The sequence below is a fragment of the Xenopus tropicalis genome, chromosome 3 (assembly GCF_000004195.4).
Source record: "Xenopus tropicalis strain Nigerian chromosome 3, UCB_Xtro_10.0, whole genome shotgun sequence".
Classification (NCBI taxonomy): Eukaryota; Metazoa; Chordata; class Amphibia; order Anura; family Pipidae; genus Xenopus; species Xenopus tropicalis.
In genome coordinates this window covers 132,766,718-132,789,525 of record NC_030679.2, presented here as the reverse complement: position 1 = coordinate 132,789,525, position 22,808 = coordinate 132,766,718, and the positions used below count along the sequence as shown (strand labels likewise).

At 45.5% G+C, this 22,808-nt stretch overlaps 1 protein-coding gene across 5 annotated transcripts; it reads left to right on the top strand.

Annotated features, from left to right (window-relative positions):
* The first annotated feature begins 774 nt into the window (after positions 1-774).
* Positions 775-19,956, top strand: ephx3 (epoxide hydrolase 3). Of its 5 annotated transcripts, none has more exons than XM_031898060.1 (8): positions 775-881; positions 7,130-7,401; positions 9,158-9,243; positions 12,050-12,207; positions 12,607-12,735; positions 13,645-13,748; positions 16,016-16,164; positions 18,471-19,956. In XM_031898060.1, the coding sequence occupies exons 2-8, from the start codon at positions 7,159-7,161 to the stop codon at positions 18,703-18,705; spliced, it is 1,104 nt and encodes a 367-aa protein (XP_031753920.1). In that variant the 5' UTR covers positions 775-881; positions 7,130-7,158; the 3' UTR covers positions 18,706-19,956. The 5 variants fall into 5 exon arrangements, with proteins under 5 accessions (XP_031753920.1, XP_031753918.1, XP_031753919.1 ...); XM_031898058.1 differs by lacking the exon at positions 775-881 and adding an exon at positions 6,553-6,658; XM_031898059.1 differs by lacking the exon at positions 775-881 and adding an exon at positions 6,677-6,748.
* Positions 19,957-22,808: the final 2,852 nt, after the last annotated feature.

The window sequence follows — 22,808 nt, the reverse complement described above, 5'->3', positions numbered from 1 at the left end:
TGGCCCTCTTCTATTTACATTCCCATCTCTTGTTTAAACCACTGCCTGGTTGTTAGGGTAAATAATACCATAGCAACCAGTTAGCTGCTAAAATACCAAATGGAGAATTGCTGAGCAAAAAAGCAAAATAACCGAAAAAAAACGTCAAAAATAAAAAATTAAGACCAACTGCAAATTGTCTTAGAATATCAACATCTATGTCATATTAAAAGTTAATTTAAGGTGAACTACCCTTTTAAGCTGCTGCCTGGTTGATTGGCAAAGTGAGACCATAGCAACCAGGTAACTGAATTTCTGACTGCAGGGCTGCAGATGAAAGTTATATTATTTATATATATATCGATAAACAACAAGTCTAATAGTTAAACATATAAACATTTATTGGTTCTAATTATTTGCAAAAACTCAAAAAACAAACCATACTATACCAAATGACAAACAGGTGCATCCGAGTGCCAAATGGTCCCCATACTCCGCCATCCTAACGCATTTCGCACCATTGGGTGCTCCATATGGGGACCATTTGGCACTGGGATGCACCTGTTTGTCGTTTGGTATAGTATGGTTTGTTTTTTAAGTTTTTGCAAATAATTAGAACCAATAAATGTTTGCATGTTTAACTATTAGACTTGTTGTTTATCGATATATATATAAATAATATAACTTTTTCATCTGCAGCCCTGCAGTCAGAAATTCAGTGCGCCTGCAGTGATGTCCCAAAGGGGTGGGGCATGTCAGGCACGCACCTATAAATTCACAAGGTGGAAGAGGCAGCCAGCATTGTTAAGTCAAGGGGAGGGTGAGCGGAAGAGCTCAACCCGGCCCCGCCCGCAACCTGCAAGTGATGTGCAGAAGACGGCCCGAACCCATCCGACCCACAGGTATCAGCTCGGCCCGCACATCACTACCATACTGCAATTTAGGAGTGTCAGTGACTTTGCACATGCTCAGTGAGCTCTGGGCAATTGTTGAGAAACTAAGCTGAGGGGTTGTCACAAATTATTAAAAAGAAAATGAAGTTGGTCTACATGGCTGATTATTAGCTGCCATATAATAATTATCAGCATTAGTAATCAGCCTTATAATGTGACATTTATATTCTCTATTTACAGTATATTGTGCATCAGTCCCTAAGTTCAGTAACTGACAGTAACACAGAACTTGCAAAGGGAATCAGCAGCAGATCAGGAGCTACTGGGGGCATCTCCTGCTTTCCCTTGCATTGTTTTCTTCTGCAGCAGAACGCAGAAACAAACGCTTATGAGTTGGAGCCCTAAGAGTGAAGACACACAGAGCTACTAGTAGCAGCTACTTGTCACGGCTAATAAAATAGACAATGCTGATCATTTATTAATAATTGTCTCTACATGTGTTTTAGCAAAGGCAATTCTCAGTATTGTCTATGGCAGGGGATTTTCTGGGGTTTAGTAGCCGTGACAAGTTGCTGCTTCTAAGTAGCTTTGTGTGTCTTCACAGGGTCGGACTGAGCCGCCGGGACACCGGGAAAAATCCCGGCGGCCCAGTCCGACCTTTGCCGGCGCTCCCCCTACTGACTGTTCCTCCCCTGACGCGTTCAATTTATACGCGGTGGGGGGGTTAGTGGGGGCCCTGCGGGGGGGCACCTGCAGGGCCCCTGGGGCGGGAGCCCTGGTGGGCCCTGCAACCCCCAGTCTGACCCTGTATCTATGGTACTGCATAGATATCAGTCAGGCAGGCACCATACACAGCTACAGAAAGATGTACAACTTATCAGTTTAACCTTCTTTAAAAATCCATCTTTATAACATGCAGGTTTGGTCTTTGCAGTCAGTTGTTTCCAGAATTGCTAAGTATAACATTACATTTTTTTTAAACCAAATTGGAAACTTCAATTCTTTCCACACCTTTGGACATATGCCCCCTAGTGCATCGTTAGCAGCAATTCCAGGAGTTTTTTTTGTTCAAGGCATTTTTTCAGTTTAACTGCCAAATATTCCAGATTCCCTGTGCGCAGAAGTGCTGAGAATCTCACTGAGGAAGGGAAGCAGTATAATGCAAGATAACAATGTATCTGAGTGCTACACATAACTGGCACTGCCATCAATCATAAGCTAAACCAAAAGTGTCACTGAGCTTTATCTTACAGGCAGCAGCTGTGTCTGTGTCTCTGGGCTGAGAAGATAACTTGATACATTTTTTTATGGGATCGACAACACTAAAAAACACCAAATCATTTCTACTCAGTTCGCCTCCTGTTATTTATTGCAGTTAATTGGATTATCAACGAAACCTGCATCTTTAATGTGTTGCCTAAGCACCCGCCCATTCCGTTTCCAGTCCATTGTATGAAAAAGTGACTACTCTAACCCTCATTATAAATAAGGGTTATAAAGCAACTCCTTGCATAAATGATGGAGAATAATTTAAAAAGAAGTAATGTTACATTGTATCAGTCATTCTCCTTTTAAGTGCTGCTATCCCACAGCCACAGTCCCACAGACCCTTCCCAGAGGCTATTATACCCCCACTGCTACTATAGGCACCATCTCTCCCTACTATACCTGTTATCCCACAGCCACAGTCCCTTCCCAGAGGCTATCATCCCCCCACTGCTACTATAGGCACCATCTCTCCCTACTATACCTGCTATCCCACAGCCACAGTCCCTTCCCAGAGGCTATTATCCCCCCACTGCTACTATAGGCACCATCTCTCCCTACTATACCTGCTATCCCACAGCCACAGTCCCTTCCCAGAGGCTATTATCCCCCCACTGCTACTATAGGCACCATCTCTCCCTACTATACCTGCTATCCCACAGCCCCAGTCCCTTCCCAGAGGCTATTATCCCCCCACTGCTACTATAGGCACCATCTCTCCCTACTATACCTGCTATCCCACAGCCACAGTCCCTTCCCAGAGGCTATTATCCCCCCACTGCTACTATAGGCACCATCTCTCCCTACTATACCTGCTATCCCACAGCCACAGTCCCTTCCCAGAGGCTATTATTCCCCCACTGCTACTATAGGCACCTTCTCTCCCTCCTATACCTGCTATCCCACAGCCCCAGTCCCTTCCCAGAGGCTATTATCCCACTGCTACTATAGTCACCATCTCTCCCTACTATACCTGCTATCCCACAGCCCCAGTCCCTTCCCAGAGGCTATTATCCCCCCACTGATACTATAGGCACCATCTCTCCCTACTATACCTGCTATCCCACAGCCCCAGTCCCTTCCCAGAGGCTATTATCCCCACTGCTACTATAGGCACCATCTCTCCCTACTATACCTGCTATCCCACAGCCCCAGTCCCTTCCCAGAGGCTATTATCCCACTGCTACTATAGGCACCATCTCTCCCTACTATACCGGCTATCCCACAGCCCCATCCCTTCCCTGAGGCTATAATCCCCACACTGCTACTATAGGCACCATCTCTCCCTACTATACCTGCTATCCCACAGCCCCAGTCCCTTCCCAGAGGATATTATCCCACTGCTACTATAGGCACCATCTCTCCCTACTATACCTGCTATCCCACAGCCACAGTCCCTTCCCAGAGGCTATTATCCCCCCACTGCTACTATAGGCACCATCTCTCCCTACTATACCTGCTATCCCACAGCCCCAGTCCCTTCCCAGAGGCTATTATCCCCCCACTGCTACTATAGGCACCATCTCTCCCTACTATACCTGCTATCCCACAGCCCCAGTCCCTTCCCAGGGGCTATTATCCCCCCACTGCTACTATAGGCACCATCTCTCCCTACTATACCTGCTATCCCACAGCCACAGTCCCTTCCCAGAGGCTATTATCCCCCCACTGCTACTATAGGCACCATCTCTCCCTACTATACCTGCTATCCCACAGCCCCAGTCCCTTCCCAGAGGCTATTATCCCACTGCTACTATAGGCACCATCTCTCCCTACTATACCTGCTATCCCACAGCCCCAGTCCCTTCCCAGGGGCTATTATCCCCCCACTGCTACTATAGGCACCATGTCTCCCTACTATACCTGCTATCCCACAGCCCCAGTCCCTTCCCAGAGGCTATTATCCCCCCACTGCTACTATAGGCACCATCTCTCCCTACTATACCTGCTATCCCACAGCCACAGTCCCTTCCCAGAGGCTATTATCCCCCCACTGCTACTATAGGCACCATCTCTCCCTACTATACCTGCTATCCCACAGCCACAGTCCCTTCCCAGAGGCTATTATCCCACTGCTACTATAGGCACCATCTCTCCCTACTATACCTGCTATCCCACAGCCCCAGTCCCTTCCCAGGGGCTATTATCCCCCCACTGCTACTATAGGCACCATGTCTCCCTACTATACCTGCTATCCCACAGCCCCAGTCCCTTCCCAGAGGCTATTATCCCCCCACTGCTACTATAGGCACCATCTCTCCCTACTATACCTGCTATCCCACAGCCACAGTCCCTTCCCAGAGGCTATTATCCCACTGCTACTATAGGCACCATCTCTCCCTATTATACCTGCTATCCCACAGCCACAGTCCCTTCCCAGAGGCTATTATCCCCCCACTGCTACTATAGGCACCATCTCTCCCTACTATACCTGCTATCCCACAGCCACAGTCCCTTCCCAGAGGCTATTATCCCCCCACTGCTACTATAGGCACCATCTCTCCCTACTATACCTGCTATCCCACAGCCACAGTCCCTTCCCAGAGGCTATTATCCCACTGCTACTATAGGCACCATCTCTCTCTACTATACCTGCTATCCCACAGCCACAGTCCCTTCCCAGAGGCTATTATCCCACTGCTACTATAGGCACCATCTCTCTCTACTATACCTGCTATCCCACAGCCCCAGTCCCTTCCCAGAGGCTATTATCCCCCCACTGCTACTATAGGCACCATCTCTCTCTACTATACCTGCTATCCCACAGCCCCAGTCCCTTCCCAGAGGCTATTATCCCACTGCTACTATAGGCACCATCTCTCCCTACTATACCTGCTATCCCACAGCCCCAGTCCCTTCCCAGAGGCTATTATCCCCCCACTGCTACTATAGGCACCATCTCTCTCTACTATACCTGCTATCCCACAGCCCCAGTCCCTTCCCAGAGGCTATTATCCCACTGCTACTATAGGCACCATCTCTCCCTACTATACCTGCTATCCCACAGCCACAGTCCCTTCCCAGAGGCTATTATCCCACTGCTACTATAGGCACCATCTCTCCCTACTATACCTGCTATCCCACAGCCCCAGTCCCTTCCCAGAGGCTATTATCCCCCCACTGCTACTATAGGCACCATCTCTCTCTACTATACCTGCTATCCCACAGCCACAGTCCCTTCCCAGAGGCTATTATCCCACTGCTACTATAGGCACCATCTCTCCCTACTATACCTGCTATCCCACAGCCACAGTCCCTTCCCAGAGGCTATTATCCCCCCACTGCTACTATAGGCACCATCTCTCTCTACTATACCTGCTATCCCACAGCCCCAGTCCCTTCCCAGAGGCTATTATCCCACTGCTACTATAGGCACCATCTCTCCCTACTATACCTGCTATCCCACAGCCACAGTCCCTTCCCAGAGGCTATTATCCCCCCACTGCTACTATAGGCACCATCTCTCCCTACTATACCTGCTATCCCACAGCCCCAGTCCCTTCCCAGAGGCTATTATCCCACTGCTACTATAGGCACCATCTCTCCCTACTATACCTGCTATCCCACAGCCACAGTCCCTTCCCAGAGGCTATTATCCCCCCACTGCTACTATAGGCACCATCTCTCCCTACTATACCTGCTATCCCACAGCCCCAGTCCCTTCCCAGAGGCTATTATCCCACTGCTACTATAGGCACCATCTCTCCCTACTATACCTGCTATCCCACAGCCCCAGTCCCTTCCCAGAGGCTATTATCCCCCCACTGCTACTATAGGCACCATCTCTCCCTACTATACCTGCTATCCCACAGCCCCAGTCCCTTCCCAAAGGCTATTATCCCACTGCTACTATAGGCACCATCTCTCCCTACTATACCTGTTATCCCACAGCCCCAGTCCCTTCCCAGAGGCTATTATCCCACTGCTACTATAGGCACCATCTCTCCCTACTATACCTGCTATCCCACAGCCACAGTCCCTTCCCAGAAGCTATTATCCCCCCTGTCTACAAATTCGGTTCTTGAGATTGCCAAGGAAACTTGTTGTCATGACAACGCCAAATCGAACTAGCTAAAAACAAGGTAGCAAAAAAACCATTGAAACGATGCACTTCTGGAATTGCCCCATGCGCATCAACCCAGCCTAAAGTGCTCAAGCAAATGCCGGATATTCCCAAGGAATACTGACGGAAAAGAAAATATCTTATTATAGGTTGCACTCGCTGTCAATCAATTCTGGGGCCAGCAGCCTGGCCCCCGCCTTCCAACCAATCAGCTTCTGCTTCGCTTCCCCCCCCCCTCGTAACTTTCTCGTTTGAACTTTACTCTACTGCGCGACCTAGCGCTGATACCTACGGGGCTCAAGCAAACATGATGGGTGTCTCAAGTAGCCAATAGAAAGCGGGAATGCGTTATACTATACGGACAGACATCACGTTAGTCCAATGAGTATGCGCGAAAGAATTGACTTGGGGCGGAGACTGTCCATTGTCCTCAGTGCTGAAGGAGAGATGGTAACAGGTGATGTACCTTGCATTGGAGGATTTAGTGTAACCTGTGCTTAAATATAAGCTTTCTATTCCTGTATGGGGCTGACTGTATTGTGTTTGTGTATGTTTCTGATAGTCCCCTTTATCCTGTGCATTATCTTTGAATTGTTCCACCTGCTGATGAACTACAAGCTCTAGCTCCCCAAGGATGAATGAAGGGAGGAATAGTTCAGCATCAACTGTAGAGGTGTCAAAGTTGTTATGTGGCCAAAGCAGCTTTAAACCAGTAATGTCCAGCCAACTGCAAGCTAGAGTCAAACCACATTGTTCTGCAGGGGATTCTGGGAGTTGTTGTTCAGTATAATCATACTGGTACTTTGTGCCCATGGAGATCGTTCCATTGAGGGATAAAGACATACAATAGAAAATAAATGACAACTGTATAGGGATATTGCACGGTACTGTATAAGGCATGCTAAGTAATGTAACTGTTTCTCTCCAGGCCCATGAGGAAAACTTGGAGGCGGAGCTATGCAGCTTTACCTGTCCCGCCTTCTCCTGATAGTGACGAGGACTGCCTTGCGGGTGACTGGAGTCTTCTTCTGGGTCCTGGTGTATGTGGCAGCGCTGCTGGCAGCCGTGTCCTATATACCTGACGCTTTACGGCTACTGACTCGGGGGCCACTCAGTGCATTTCGCTGGGGGCCTCGCAAAGCTGCTCCTGCATGTCTGACAAGCAGCGCTCATGGGCAGCATGGATACATCAGGATGAAGGTATGGATGGTCAAAACAATGGGTAGGGTAATAAGAGCTTTGTAGGTATGTCTGGCTTACTGTGCTCTTTAGGGCTCTGGCACACGGGGGAGATTAGTCGCCCGCGAAAAAACTCCCTGTTCGCGGGCGACTAATCTCCCCGAGTTGCCTACCCCTGCCATCCCACCGGCAAACATGTAAGTCGCCGGCGGGATGGCAGATGCGGCGGTGCGATTTCACGCAAATCGCCCCACCGCGTGTGCCATCCCGCTGGCTCTGGCACACGGGGGAGATTAGTCGCCCGCTATTAACTCCCTGTTCGCGGGCGACTAATCTCCCCGAGTTGCCTACCCCTGCCATCCCACCGGCGAACATGTAAGTCGCCGGCGGGATGGCAGACGCGGCGGCGCGATTTCGCGCAAATCGCCGAAAAAGACTCACGAGATTAGTCGCCCGCGAACAGGGAGTTTTATCGCGGGCAACTAATCTCCCCCGTGTGCCAGAGCCCTTAGGGTGAAGACACACGGAGCTACTAGTAGCAGCGACTTGTCGTGGCTACTAAAATAGACAATGCTGATCATCTACTGATAATTGTTTCTACCTGTGTTTTAGCAGAGGCAATTCTCAGTATTGTCTATGGCAGGGGATTTTCTGGAGTTAATTGCCTTAAAAAAGTAGCTGCTACTAGTAGCCCAGTGTGTCTTCACCCTAAGGGTCAAGACACACTGGGCTACTAGTAGCAGCTACTTTTTCAAGGCTACTAAACCCTGCCATAGACAATACTGAGAATTGCCTCTGCTAAAACACACGTAGAGACAGTTATCAGTAAATGATCAGCATTGTTTTATTTAGTAGCCACAACAAGTAGCTGCTACTAGTAACTCCGTGTGTCTTCACCCTAAGGGCTGTGACAGACGGGGAGATTAGTTGCCGCGACAAATCTCCCTTGTCGCGGGCGACATCTCCCTGAAATGCCATCCCACCGGCTAGAATGTAAATCACCGGTGGGATGGCATACGCGGCGCCGCGATTTCCCGAAATCATGGAAGTTGCCTTGAGAGGATGACATTTCAGGGACAATAGTCACCCGCAACAAGGGAGATTTGTCTTGGGGGCTAATCTACCTGTCTGTCACAGCCCTAAGGGAGACGGAGCCCATAAAGAAACAACTTACAGAAATCAGGGATGTCCATTTTGCAGCCCTTCAGCTCTTGTTGTGCTACAACTCCCAGTGTTCCACCAACAGCTGAAGGCTAAATGGTTGCTGTTTGGATATATCCATGCTTTATGGAAAGTATTCAATTTTTATTCTTATCTGTGTTCCCACCCAGTACGTCCCCTGTGATACTGGGAGCACAAAACCAGTGCCCTGTCTGCCCTATGCTATAAATTGGCCCTGACTATACATGCAAGGCTGAAGATGTGACACTAAAGCTGATGTCATACAGACTGATAATGGCTCACTGGACAGAAGTTGTTCTGTTCATGATTCCAAAATGTACCCCCCGCACTAATATCTGATGTGATTAAATTTATATCGTTATCAGAAAGATTAAATCCTTTTGGGCAGTGGATATGGTACGTGCCAACAGGATTGCACACAAACCCCATGATCTGATTGTTGGGATGACCAAAGGTTGGATTAGCCCAGTTTGTCCCACCCACCCTAACTGCCGAGGCAGCAGACCCTGTGGTTTCTAGGGGCCCAGGACACAGTACTGAATGGAATTATGGGTTGTCCAAATCACTCTGACGCTCTTGTATTTTTTTTTTATAGGATTCTGGAATTCGCTTCCATTACGTTGCTTCTGGGGATAAAAGGAACCCCTTAATGCTGCTCCTTCATGGCTTCCCTGAGAACTGGTAATTAAACATTGCTTTATTTACCTTTTGTACAAGGAGACTAAAGCCCCAGCATTTCAAATACTCAGAGGCCCAAACAGCCCCAATAAATAGTGACTGTCTATGGCTTCTTACAGCAGCCCCCCTGGCATTTGCCAGAACCCACAGATTGCCAGTCTGGGCCTGAACCGCTATATCTAAAGTTTGCCTTTTCAGCCAAAGTTCTATGACTTACAAACGAAAAAAAATAGTGTTCATCCGAAATTCTAACTATCATAACTAAGATTAGGAATTAGGAGAGCAAAAAGGCATTCACCCCAGTCTTACCCCCATCTGGCCTTTCTGTCGCCTACTCCATCACTTACTCCTGGGGGCACTTGGATAGTTTCAGTCCCTTTCTCCAGTCTTTTCTGATGTCTTCATTGCTATTATGTTAAATGTTTTTATATAGGAACAGCATTTGTAGGTCTTTCCTGTTCAGTGCCCCTGTACATAAATCTTTAGCAGCCTCGACTGATTGTTCTGGGTTATGCAAAAAAAACCCTAATATATTTTACGCTCTGGTAGCGTAAGTGTTTGGGCCCCTGTGTTATGGTCCATTGTCTCCTTTACCTACTTATTTATTACTTTTACTGCTAAGCACATACTGTATGTGATACATGCTTGCAGAAAAAGGCCAAGCACTGCCAAGTGGTCCTCTCCGCACTGGTGGCTTTTGCCGCCAGTGCAGAGAGTCAAATGCACCCCCAACCCCTAGGCAACAAACCAAGGGGGTTGCCAAGTCAGTCCTGGGATGCGATTGTTGTAGGACCAGATTTATTTTATTGTTTTGTCTTTTGTTTTTCCCCCTAAAAACTATTAATTTCACAGCGTGACCATTGGATCAGGTATTCTGACCACTGACTATGTTGTCAAATCATTTATTTTGTTATTTAATTGATTTGCCTAATTGTTTTATGCATTAAAGACATTTTGTCAGAAAAACATATGGTTTTCTGGGGGTCTCTGTACAGTTAAGGGGTGTTACGGCACATAATATGCAGTCTGGAGGCTCAGTTTGCAGAAGCTGAGGTGGTAGGTGAACAAATTCATAGTTCATATTTAGGTATGACATGACTTTGTATGCAAGATAAATGCGACAAATTGCAGCATATTTAGGCGATTTTAAGAATTGCCATCAAAACAACTCATTTTAGGAATGCTTTGCCATTTGGTAGTTTTGGGTATAAAGAAATATTTACCCATTTTGGATTTGTCTGAATGTGTACTTTCCAAAAATATATGGTTTTCAGGGACAACCCTACTTTTTTGCAGCTTTTCCATACGGAAAACTGGCCATACGTTTATGATTTAGGTAAATGTAAGCCATTAAATTAGTGTGCACACGGTATATTTTAGGGTTTCTGAGTGCCATGTACGTTGATAATCCTATGTACATTGGGCAACTGTTAAAATTGTGTTATATGGTTACCTAATGACCTGTAGGAGATAAGATGCTGCAAAGTAGTCTTGAGGTGTTTTTTTTAGGAAAAGCTTTGGGGCTTAGTACTTTGGAGTAGAAAGACGTGGGTACCAATTTTGGATTCAGGGGAATGTGTACTTTCCAAAAATATATGGCTTTCTGGGGTGAATGTACTTTTTACTACCATTATCCCACATATAATGATGTAAATGTGTTGATTTTGCAGAAGCTTAAAATGCCAGAAATGATCGATCATATGGGGGTATGTTCACATTGGGGCCCCTACATGCCGCATACTTAGGTAAACCTATACATATTGGGCATCAAACCGTTCAGTAGACCCCTGTCATTCAAATTCAGGGTGTTTTATCTTGGTATTTTTTTGGAAATATCATCAAAATTGCCAGTTTAAGGAAAGCTTTGTGCTTGGGTACTTTGGAGTACATAGACATGGGTACCCATTTTGGACTCGGCAGAGTGTGTACTTGTCAAAAATATATGGCTTTCTGGGGTGAACTTATGTTTTTTTTAGTGAAAAATCTCCATAAATCTGTGCATATTTGGCATTGGCGCATTTAAGAGACATTGAACTTTCCAAATCAGTTCTATTTTTGTGCATAAAATAATTTATGTTTTTAAGATGTTTTTTTTAGACATTTAGAAGCCTATATCTTGTTACAGAAGTGTAATTACACACAACTTTTAGCATATTTTGAAAGCTTAGGTTGTCCCAGAAAAAACAATATCTTGCTTTCTTGGGTAAACTAAAAGTACCCTCTAGGAAAGGACCCAAAAGTGAAAGAGCAAAAAATGTTGAAAAACTGTCTGGCAAAAGTACTGCCATGACCAAATCGGCTGGCAGTTAAAGGGTATGCAAACCCCAAAAATAAACAGACTGGTCCTCTGTGCACTTTAGCTATATACATTTTTTTAGCGGTTATTAGCAGTTGTAGACTGCTAATACCAGACTTTTGGCTCAGAAACTCAGTCAGCAACCCTAGGGTTAACTGATTACAGGCAAGGAAAGTGCACAGACAGCTAGGGGTGCTGATACACTGGCCTTCAATCTGTTCAGCCTGCTATTAGGAGTATAAAGCAGCTAATATCTCAGAAACCACTAAAAATGATTGTAAACTGCAAAAGTGCCCAGATGTCTTTTTTGAGCAATCTGTTTTCACTACAGTCAGTATTTTTCCTGATTTGGGTTTTATTTTATGTTTTATGATGAGGGGAGCCCAACTTATATATATATATATATATATATATACATATAAAGGATATTGCCTATTAAGAATCAACTGTCCCTTATCATAATGCCCTGTCAATAGTCTTTATAATTATTCTCTCTCCTTTGCTGTGGGACAGGTACTCATGGAGGTACCAACTGGATGAGTTTTCCAATGGGTATCGGACAGTCGCCATAGACCTCCGGGGATTTGGAGGATCAGACGCCCCCTCCAGGCTGGAAGATTACAAAATGGAGATCCTACTTCAAGACTTACAGGATCTTATCAGAGGACTTGGTAGGTATTCCCTATGGTCAGGCACTGCCGTTCATTTATGAAGGTAATGCAGCAATGGTAGGGCCAGACTTTGTATTGTTCCATGGTGGGATGTGAGTGGTGCAGTATATGTGGTACAGCAGCCTATCGCAAGTATAACACTCAGGGGGGCTATTGGGAGTACTGACTGGGGTACTGGGCTACGTAGATATGTGGGTGTGCTGCTTACATAGCTCCCCCCATGCCCCTATATCAGAGTGCATGCAGAAGCCTTAAAACCACGTGACTGTGACCGTTAAATGCATGCTGATGGGTAATATCTCTGGATCATGTTCCCAGCAGACAGAGGTGCTTGGTGATGGATTATATATTCACATGGAAAAGGAATGTTTACTTATAACACCGTATCCTTCCATTCAGGTTACTCGCGCTGTGTGCTGGTTGGCCATGACTGGGGAGGCACTTTAGCTTGGACCTTTGCTGTTCGACACCGTGATATGGTCACTCACCTCATCGTCATGAATGCGCCTCATCCTTCAGCTTTTCACGGTGATCCAATGAGCAATACATATAGAGTGTAACACCAGAAAGGTCATAGACTGCCATAAAGGATAAGTAAACCTTTAAAAAAAATCTATGTAAAATTGCTCAAGGTGCTGATCTACACACTTGCAATTGACATTCATTTTTTAAAGCACTGCTTTCATTTTTTTTTCAGTTTCAGAGCAATTAAAGTTTTTAATAACTGCCAATATAATGAATTTTGTAACAACAGCAACACCTGCTGGTCAGTTCCTGTAACTGCACAGTCAGAGAGATATACCTTCAGAAGGAAAACAGAGAAATGTTCTGATGTTGTTCTGCTCAGGAAAGAGATCATCTCCTTCCTGAGCAAAGCAACATCAGAACACTCTCTGTTTTCCTTCTGAAGGTATATCTCTCTGACTGTGCAGTTACAGGAACTGACCAGCAGGTGTTGCTGTTGTTTACTTATCCTTTAAAATGCTTATAACACTCATGTGCTCTTACACACAGCTGCCTCTTTTATGGATTTTGTACTGACATTTTTATTAGTGAAATCTGGATGATTATCAGACCACTAATGAGTGCTCTACTGTGCAGCCACGTTCCGACCAGTCAGGGCTGCCATAATCAACGGGCAGATGTGGCCCACGAAGGGCAGATCCATGGTTATGATCATGTAGGAGAGTTGTACAGGCCTACAATAATAAACTACTCTTTAATAGTCCTTGTCGTGGTGTGGGGACCTGAACCTGACTGAGTTGAAACTTAAACGTGTTTTCTAAACAATGAAGTAGCTGCTGGAACTGAGATCTTAGATGGCATATACAATTCCAGTAACGCCATCTAGTGGCAGGGCATAATGTGTTGCGCTGTTAGTGAAAGTCTGTTCTACTACTGACATTATTTAATAATGGCTTGCTCCTCTCTCCTCAGATTATGTGCTCTCCCACCCCTCTCAGCTGTTCTCCTCCCGATATGTCTTCCTCTTCCAGCTCCCACTCATTCCAGAAATCCTTCTCTCCCTGAGAGACTTTGAGGTGAGGACTATACTAGTCATGTGGACACTCGTTTTGACCACTAGAGGGCAGTGCTTTATAAAAGTGCATTGTGTCTTGTTGGGTAACCATTATGGCATCTCCCAATCTTCCTGCCTCGTAGTAAAAAGACTTTGTGTTCTATGTGTTCCCCTGTAGACATGAAATAGTGCAACCAATCAGATGTTTGCTTTTGCTTTTGTTTTCTAACTTGTGACCATTCAAATCTAATTTGCTAATGGGCGATGTTTGTCTCCAGTGTTAATAAATACGCCCCATAGATTCAGTCAGGCATGTGAAGTAACATGGAGCAAAGATGTCCCTGTATAATCACCCATAGCAACCAATAAGCAATTGACTATGAAGATTTTCATTCATCCAGGTCATGGTATATCTAGTATAAATAAATCTAAAGCAACTGGACTTGTTAAGTAATCATTGAAGATGTTTCACTACTCATCCGAGCAGCTTCTTCAGTTTTCTTCAGTCCACAGCATTCACACCTCTGTGAGTTTCAGATGTCACCTCTCTGAAGAGTTACATAGTGCCATTGTGATTGGATTAGTGGAAGAGTATATATGCTGAGGACTTCCCATACCAGTCAGTTGAACTGAAGAAGCTGCTCGGATGAGTAGTGAAACGTCTTCAATGATTACTTAACAAGTCCAGTTGCTTTAGATTTATTTATACCAATAAGCAATTGGTTTTTACCGGTCAAGTTGTTAACTTTTAGTATGATGTAGAAAGTAATATGCAGTTGGTCTTTTGTAGTTTTTTAGTTTTTTAATTATTTTTTTTTTAATTTAGTTTTTGTTCAGCAGCTCTCCCGTTTGGAGTTTCAGCAGCTATTTGGTTACTAGGATCCAAATGACCTAAGCAACCAGGGTGTAGTTTGAATGAAAGACTGATATATGAATAGGAGAGGGCTTGAATAGAAAAATAAGGACTAAAAAATAAAGTTTAAACTGTAGTTCACTAAGCAGTAGGTTTTTGGCTGCCGGGGTCAGTGACCCCTGTTTGAAATCTGCAAAGAGTTAGAAGAAGAAGGCAAATAATTAAAAAAACTATAAAAAATAGATAATGAAAAGTTGATTAGAATTGTCTATTCTGAAACATAAAGTTGACCCACCCCTTGAATTGCCACAGACCGCCCCCCCCCGTCCACTATAAATATTTCCATATATAGAGAGAACAGCACCAGCCCAGGGTAGCAGCGATCCCTTCCTCCTTCCTATTCGCTTGCGCGCGCATGCGCAGTAGAGTGAATAGTGGAACTTAAACAACAAAGTCGGCTTTTCACTCTACTGCGCATGGGCCGGCCGACGGATTTCGCCGGCAGAAGAGGAAGGAAGGAGGAAGCGCTTCCTACAGGTGCCCCGGGCTGGTGCTTTTTTCTCCTAACAGGGACACCAGCCCAGGGTACAAGGTAAGCGATCTAAGTCACTTGGGGGTGCCTAACATTTTGGCTTAGCTTTTCCTTCCCCTTTAAAGTCCCTCTAGTTACAGTTGACCATGTGGGACTGGTGGACAATTGAACAATTCATGGTAGAACTTGGTTGGATCCCAGGATGGTCTAAGCCAGGGGATCCCCAACCTTTTATACCCGTGAGCCACATTCAAATGGAAAAAGTTTTGGAGAGTAACACAAGCATGGAAAAGGTTCCTGGAGGTGCAAATAAGAGCTATAAATGGCTATTTTGGCTATGTTACACTGAGCTTTTATATAATCAAATCTTGACTCCTAACCAGAAATTAAAAAATAAGCCCCTGCTTTGAGGAAACTGGGAACAAATCCAAGGGGTTGGTGAGCAACATGTTGCCCCCGAGCCACTGGTTGGGGATCACTGGTGTAAGCTGACCACCTGTACTACCCTAAAGCTATAGAAATTGACATCAGGGGAAGTACCCAATAGGATACTGATCTTGCAACATGCTGGGATGCACACAAAGCTGTTGACAGGGGCCTGTAGATAGACCTGCCCTACGGGAACAAAGAAAGCCTGAGACTGTGCATCTCTATTGAAATGGCAACGCACCACAGGCTGCCTTGGCTGAGGCCTCCTACAGCCTCATTGTCCCACACATGATGGATGTACTTAAGACATTCATTTATTATGTATGGGGGGTAAGCCCCCACTGGCTTTATGCAAAGCGCTGCCAATATCATAGTCCATAAAGAGGGTAAGGACCCCCTTACGTTACCACCAGGAGGCAAGAGACTGTGTGTGTCGAGGGTGGTGTAACTTGTCCATTTTACTATCTCCTCACAGCACATAAAGAAGCCACTGACGGATGCCACTCATGGGATACAGAATGTGGAGTGCAAGCTGAGTAAGGAAGAGGTAGAGGCCTTTGTATACTACCCGTCCCAGAAAGGAGCCTTGACACCTCCACTCAACTACTACAGGAACCTATTCGGGTGAGAGAGGAAGGACCACACATGATGCCCATGGAGATGGTATTTTGTAATTCTCCCCCCCCTCCCTCCGGGCTACAAGCAGTGCTTAATGGAGATGGGGCTGTACTCTTCCATTACCAAGACTTGGCTGCCCTGAATGGACTAATGTTTATTAGCAGCAGGGGTGCCTTGTAAAGTGCTTTCCCTGTTACACTACTCTGGGCAAGAGAGCGGGTCTTACATTCAATTGGATGAGAAGATTTCCCCAGCAGGGGGTACAGTGCTGCTTAGAATAAGGTACAGAATACCCCCTGCAGCTGAGTGACAATGGTACAGTGCAGATTGCGGCAATAACAGAAATGCTCCATTCAGGGGGCAACCAGCAGGGGAAAAGTGACGTGAGGTCTCGAGGCAGGGGGGATCAAACTATTTACATATACGTTAGGGCTATGGCACGTGGGGCTTTTACTGCCGGCGTAATTATAGTGTGGGAATCCAGCACCGCTTCTTGTGCCATTGCCTTCACATACATTGGATATTTCTATCCCACTCCAGTACTGCGGCCAGAGAGCTAAAATGGAAATATCCTTGTGTCAGAGCTTCAAAGCCTGGGGGCAGCAGCTGGTACATGAAAGGCCAACAACCCCCCACTGCTGCTCTCAGCCACTGCCTATGGGCTGTATTACACATGTGTGACAGTGAGGGAGAGGCTGTATGTATTATTAGTGTACTCACAACTCTCAGGGGCCTGGAAAGTTTGCTTGCTGAGAAATGCTACTGTTCGGCTGTAAGCAGCCTAGCCATATGCCCACTTCGAGCTGGCAGCTTAATGGCTTGCGTATCGGGGGTTTCTTGACTGCCCACCCAGCCAATAGGTAGAAAGCTATCGGGCACATTAGAAAAACCAAGGACCCCAGTGGTACCAACGTGCAGCCTTATCCAAACAGGCCATTGTAAGCTCTCATTGCGACCCATCCAGCAACAAGAACAGCCTTTATTCCTGTGGCACAGACAAGTGGCATAACCTGTACTAATAGGAAATGGTCTGCACTCCCCATCCTGTACATTCACCTGTCCTCCAGGATTCACATAATCCCTTCAGCCTCCCCTCTGTGCCAGGGGGTCGCCACAATAATGTGATGGGGCCACGGCTAAAGGTCCCCATACACTGGCAGATCCGCTCGCTTGGCAACATCGCCAAGTGAGCGGATCTTCTCCCGATATCCCCACCTACGGGTGGGCGATATTGGGAGAATCCAGGGTAATTTGGTTGTTTGGCCCTGGGGCCAAACAGTTGAATTATTATGACGGGCATAGGTAAAGTCGGTTTGGGGACCGCATCAACGAGCCGATGCGGTCCCTGATCCGACTGGATTTTCTAAGCTGCCCAATCGAGATCTGGCCGATTTCAGGCCAGATATCGGTCGGGCAGGCCCATTGAAAGTGCCCATACACGGGCCGATTAGCTATTACTATCAGCCCTTGTAGGGGGACCTTAAGTCTTACACCACTGGTGCATGTTTGGGTGCTGTAATGTATAGCTATGGGTCAGTGGGACACAGGTTGCACCTACAATTACAGCCCCCAAATATATATAAACAACCCTTTGTAGGGCAGTAATTCCAAATAACAAGTCAAGTGCAGTTTGATCACCGCAATTTGTATTTTAATTTGTGCAGTTCTGGGGCAAAACATGTCCCCGTCACGTCTCAGTAAAGGCAGATTAGATCCTGGTCAGGTTTTCACCCTGCGCCGTGAAAGGGTGGAGCTCCCCGCACTTTGTACTACTGATAGTTTTGTGCCCTCCAGACATTACAAGGTCCATTAGGAAAGGAATGAAGCCACAGGAAAGCACAAGGGGTGGGGGCTGGGAGTTCAAAGCTGATTGGGAGAGAATGCACAGAGAAAAGAGCCCAGGGCACAAAGGCATCTGGCAGCTGGGTGGGGGGGCTGCGTAAAACTGTCTGGGTGCTCAGTGAGAAAATAGAAAGCGCTGCATTAGTCATATATTTAAAGTGGAGTAATGTGGGAGGGGTTAATCCCAGGACCTCCCACTGTGAAACAAAAATGGATCCTTCCCTCCTTTTCATGGAGTTCACATTCGCACCCTTTTGACCTTGACTATCCAAAAAGCATCTGGCGGCCCAGCGAATAAGGGAAGGGCATTTTAAATGAGCTGTCAGTATGATATAGGCCAGGTCGAGGGCAAGTAGACACCCTGCAGATATTGTTAAACTACAACACCCTACTTGATATTGCAGTGTTAAAGTACCCAGAAACCCCCTCCTGGTTATTAAACCAAGTTTTTGTTTGTTTTAATCCTGCAGATTTTTTCCAGTGAAAGCCCAGGATGTCCTTGTCCCGACGCTGCTCCTGTGGGGGGAACACGACGCCTTCCTGGAAGCTGCCATGGTGCCAGAGATGCAGCAGTATGTCCGCGCCCCGTTCAGGGCAGAAATCATACCCAACGCCAGCCATTGGCTGCAGCAGGACCGACCGCAGGAAGTCAACAAGATCATCAGGGACTTCCTGAAAGAAGATTTCCTTGTTCACAGGAACTGACACTCTAATGAGTACAGTAATAAGATATGGAGTGAGACCTGATTGTGCTTGTGTGATCTATTTATTGAAGCCCGGAGCTGACTGTGATTGGTGAGAATATTTAAGTACTTCAGCCTGGAGCTGACTTGCTTATGTTTCTGTATGGATGGGGAGAACTGGTAGTGGCACCTGTATAAGGGCAGAAGGGACTCATCGGCTTGTCATTCAGCTTCTTATTATTATCATGCACATCCAACTCACAAATAATGCAACCAATGAGATGCTAAGGCTTTTTTTTAATCAATTGTTTCAATTATTTGGCAGCTTTCCAGTTAGCAATTTTAAATGCTTTGTGGTTGCTATGCTAACCAACCTAGCAACAAGGCCTTTGCTAGAGCCTTATATTAAAGTTTGGATCATAGCTCTCTGATTGAAGCAAATAAAAAGGGAAACACTGCTGCTTGGGGAGTGGGGTGGGTTAACCATATGATTCTGCCCACCCAAGTTTAAAGTCCACATTCATTTTTTTAGCGTAAAATGTATTTATTATTGCTAGAGTGCAAGACTGCCTTAAGGTCCAGTTTTTCATGGAGCAATGGCCGCTGCGGTCTGTTCTCTGCTTATTATGTGCAACACAGGTAGGTCGGCCCAATACTGAATGCCCAGATTGTTAGCACAGGGCTCAGCCCATTGGCATTCCTTAGCTTTAAATAATGTGCAAGCTAGGGGGTGTCCAAGGGGATGCCCAAGCACTGCCATTATGAATACAGAGATGCTGAAGGCAGGCATTGCAGTATTCATGAGATAACGGCAAGTCCTTGTTTACAGACAAGTTTTTTGCACTTTATACAATGGGCCACGTGTATGAGGCCTCTGGCTCTGCCCCACCAAACTGCCAGGGGGACAGGGAATGATCCAGGGACAACTGGGATCTCTGGTATGGGCAGGAGTAGGCAGGAATACAATGATAATAACAGTAAAACAATATATTACTTTCCCCCCCAGGGATGATTCCCAGTGATTTCCTCTCATGAGCAGGAAACCAACAGAGCTTGCACTTGACTGCACTACGTGCTATAAACACTGCGTTCTCTGGGAGTTCTGCACGCCCTGTCCTGGAACACTTTGTTTATGAGTGATATTGGCATTAATTGAGATTAATTGCTTGTGGGGATTTATCATGCCGGGGTTCTGGGACAATTGCCAGATCTTATTTTTGTATATATGTGTAAATATCCTATTCAGACTGATTAAAGGATGCCTTAATTCCTATGTGTCGGTGTCTTTCTAGAACTCCTTTATATGGTCCGAATGGATTTATTTAAAAAAAAGTGAAAAACTGAATCTAAAAATGTGCATATATTCTCTGAAGGGGAAGTAAGCTTATATTCTCCTTTATTTTCTGCCTTTTTAAGTACAGGTATGGGATCCCTTATCCGGAAAGCCGTTATACAGAAAGCTCCAAATTACAGAAAGCCCATCTCCCATAGACTCCATTTTAATCAAATAATTCAGAATTTTAAAACTGATACTTTTTCTCTGTAATAATAAAACAGTACCTGTACTTGATCCCAACTAAGATATAATTACCCCTTATTGGGGGCAGAACAGTCCTATTGGGGTTATTTAATGGTTAAATGATTCCCTTTTCTCTGTAATAATAAAACAGTACCTGTACTTGATCCCAACTAAGATATAATTACCCCTTATTGGGGGCAGAACAGCCCTATTGGGTTTATTTAATGGTTAAATGATTCCCTTTTCTCTGTAATAATAAAACAGTACCTGTACTTGATCCCAACTAAGATATAATTACCCCTTATTGGGGGCAGAACAGCCCTATTGGGTTTATTTAATGGTTAAATGATTCCCTTTTCTCTGTAATAATAAAACAGTACCTGTACTTGATCCCAACTAAGATATAATTACCCCTTATTGGGGGCAGAACAGCCCTATTGGGTTTATTTAATGGTTAAATGATTCCCTTTTCTCTGTAATAATAAAACAGTACCTGTACTTGATCCCAACTAAGATATAATTACCCCTTATTGGGGGCAGAACAGCCCTATTGGGTTTATTTAATGGTTAAATGATTCCCTTTTCTCTGTAATAATAAAACAGTACCTGTACTTGATCCCAACTAAGATATAATTACCCCTTATTGGGGGCAGAACAATACTATTAGGTTTAAATAATGTTATATTGATTCACCACTGAAAAATTTGTACTTAAGTCCACCAAAGGGGCGGAGCCTTACTGGAATGCGGCCAGGGTTTCTGGGCCTTTTGAAGTACAAAAGTCCACCAAAGGGGCGGAGCCTTACTGGAATGCGGCCAGGGTTTCTGGACAAATTGGAGGGGGCGGGGTCTAGATGTAACTAAAGGTGGCCATACACAGGCAGATTTGAGCTGCTGATTCGAGTCCTTTAGGCTGATTCTGCAGCTTATGTGCCTGTGTTTGGGGACCACTGACAGGCCACCCTGACCAATGTTGGGCAGATGTTGATTGGCAAGTTTGATTTTTTTTTAGTCGGATCAGGGACCTTATTGGTTCACTGATGCCATCCTAGCTCTGATTTTTCATATCCCCTACATTGTAATGCCCTAGGGCCAAACGATCGCATTAGCCCAAAGTTGGGCTATTAGGGGAAAAGATTTGCTTGTTTGGCGACCTCACCAAACGAGTGAATCTTAACGTCAGGGCCGGAACTATAGGGGTAGGCAGAAGAGCTGGTGCCCCCCATTGTTGAGCCCTAGGCAGGTGCCCCTCGTGCCTACCCCCATACCTCCCAACATTTTGACTGTTATTTGGAGCCTGATCTGAGGTAAATGATTGTGGGCGGGGCTCCACTAATGAAGTCTCTGTTCATCCCTCAGTTGTCAGAGTAGTATATTATTAGAGCAGGGCCAGTCCTTCCCACAGAGCCCCCTGTATGAGTGGATATCCGTCAGGCCGTATGGGAAGCATCACAGTGACCATTAGTGTAAGCTGTGGGATTTGTATACATAACACTCAGCTTTGATGGCAGAAATGGGCACCGAGCGCTTCCGCCCCGCAGCTCCTGGGAGGTCACTGTTACCAGTTCAGCAATGTGTTTAGCACTTTCCCGTGTGAAGGGGCGTGGGAACGGCGCAGTGTGCAGAGGCACCATATGGATCTCATTTAGAAGGAATTCTCCCCAAAACGACTTTGGCTTGAATATTGCAATAAAATGAATCCTAAAAATGTCCTTTCTGCACTGTTATAAACAAAGTCGTAGCAACGTCTCGTAGCAACGTCTGCTGAGTCCATTCTGCACTGAGCGGCGGCGCCGGCTTCTGCTACATTGTTTCAAGAGTCGCAGCCAGCGGTGCAGAAAGTACAGCTTTCATTCGCATTAACAAATAACATTAAAACCACTGACATTCTTTTAAAATTCATGTTTAGTGGAAAGTTGCTTAGATCCTATTATTATTTTATCCTATTACATAAAAACAGAAGGCGTTGGTGGAGTTCCTGTTTATTAATAATAATTGGTAACTGATCCCTAGAACTGTTATATGAGAGTCCCACTCCCCCTAGCTAATAGTCAGCAGTGCGAATGGCAGGCAGAAAGATAGAAGAAAAGGGGCATTAGGGGGGGCAAATTATACTGATGGAAATATATTATATATATATACATTATAAGGCTGATGTCCCATGGAGAGATTTAGTCGCCTGCGATAGCAGAACAGTGCTGTGAAATTTGTGACCACGCCCATTGTTTGTGACCACACCCCTAAATACCACTCCCATTTTACAAAAATTGGCAAATCATATAAAGTTTGAACACATTTCTGGGGATTTTTGGGTTTTGTTTTATGTGTTATTACAGTTTTGCTAATGAAGGTGAAATTGCCCTTTAAGCTGCAAGTCTCAGTTCCCCTAAGGGACCTGTTTAGCTTATTAGTTACAATTGTATCTCAGTGCAGGGGGGGCTTTTTACCTTTCTGGGCTCTCTGCCAAAAGCTACTTATCTAATTAAGTTTGAGAAACATTGTATCTTTTTTAGCATTCAGTGCAGGAGATCAAAGGGAAATGAGGGACTTTTCAGTAAGAATCCGGAACTGCGGGCTGAGCTGTTAAAATTGAGAGAGTTGGGAGGT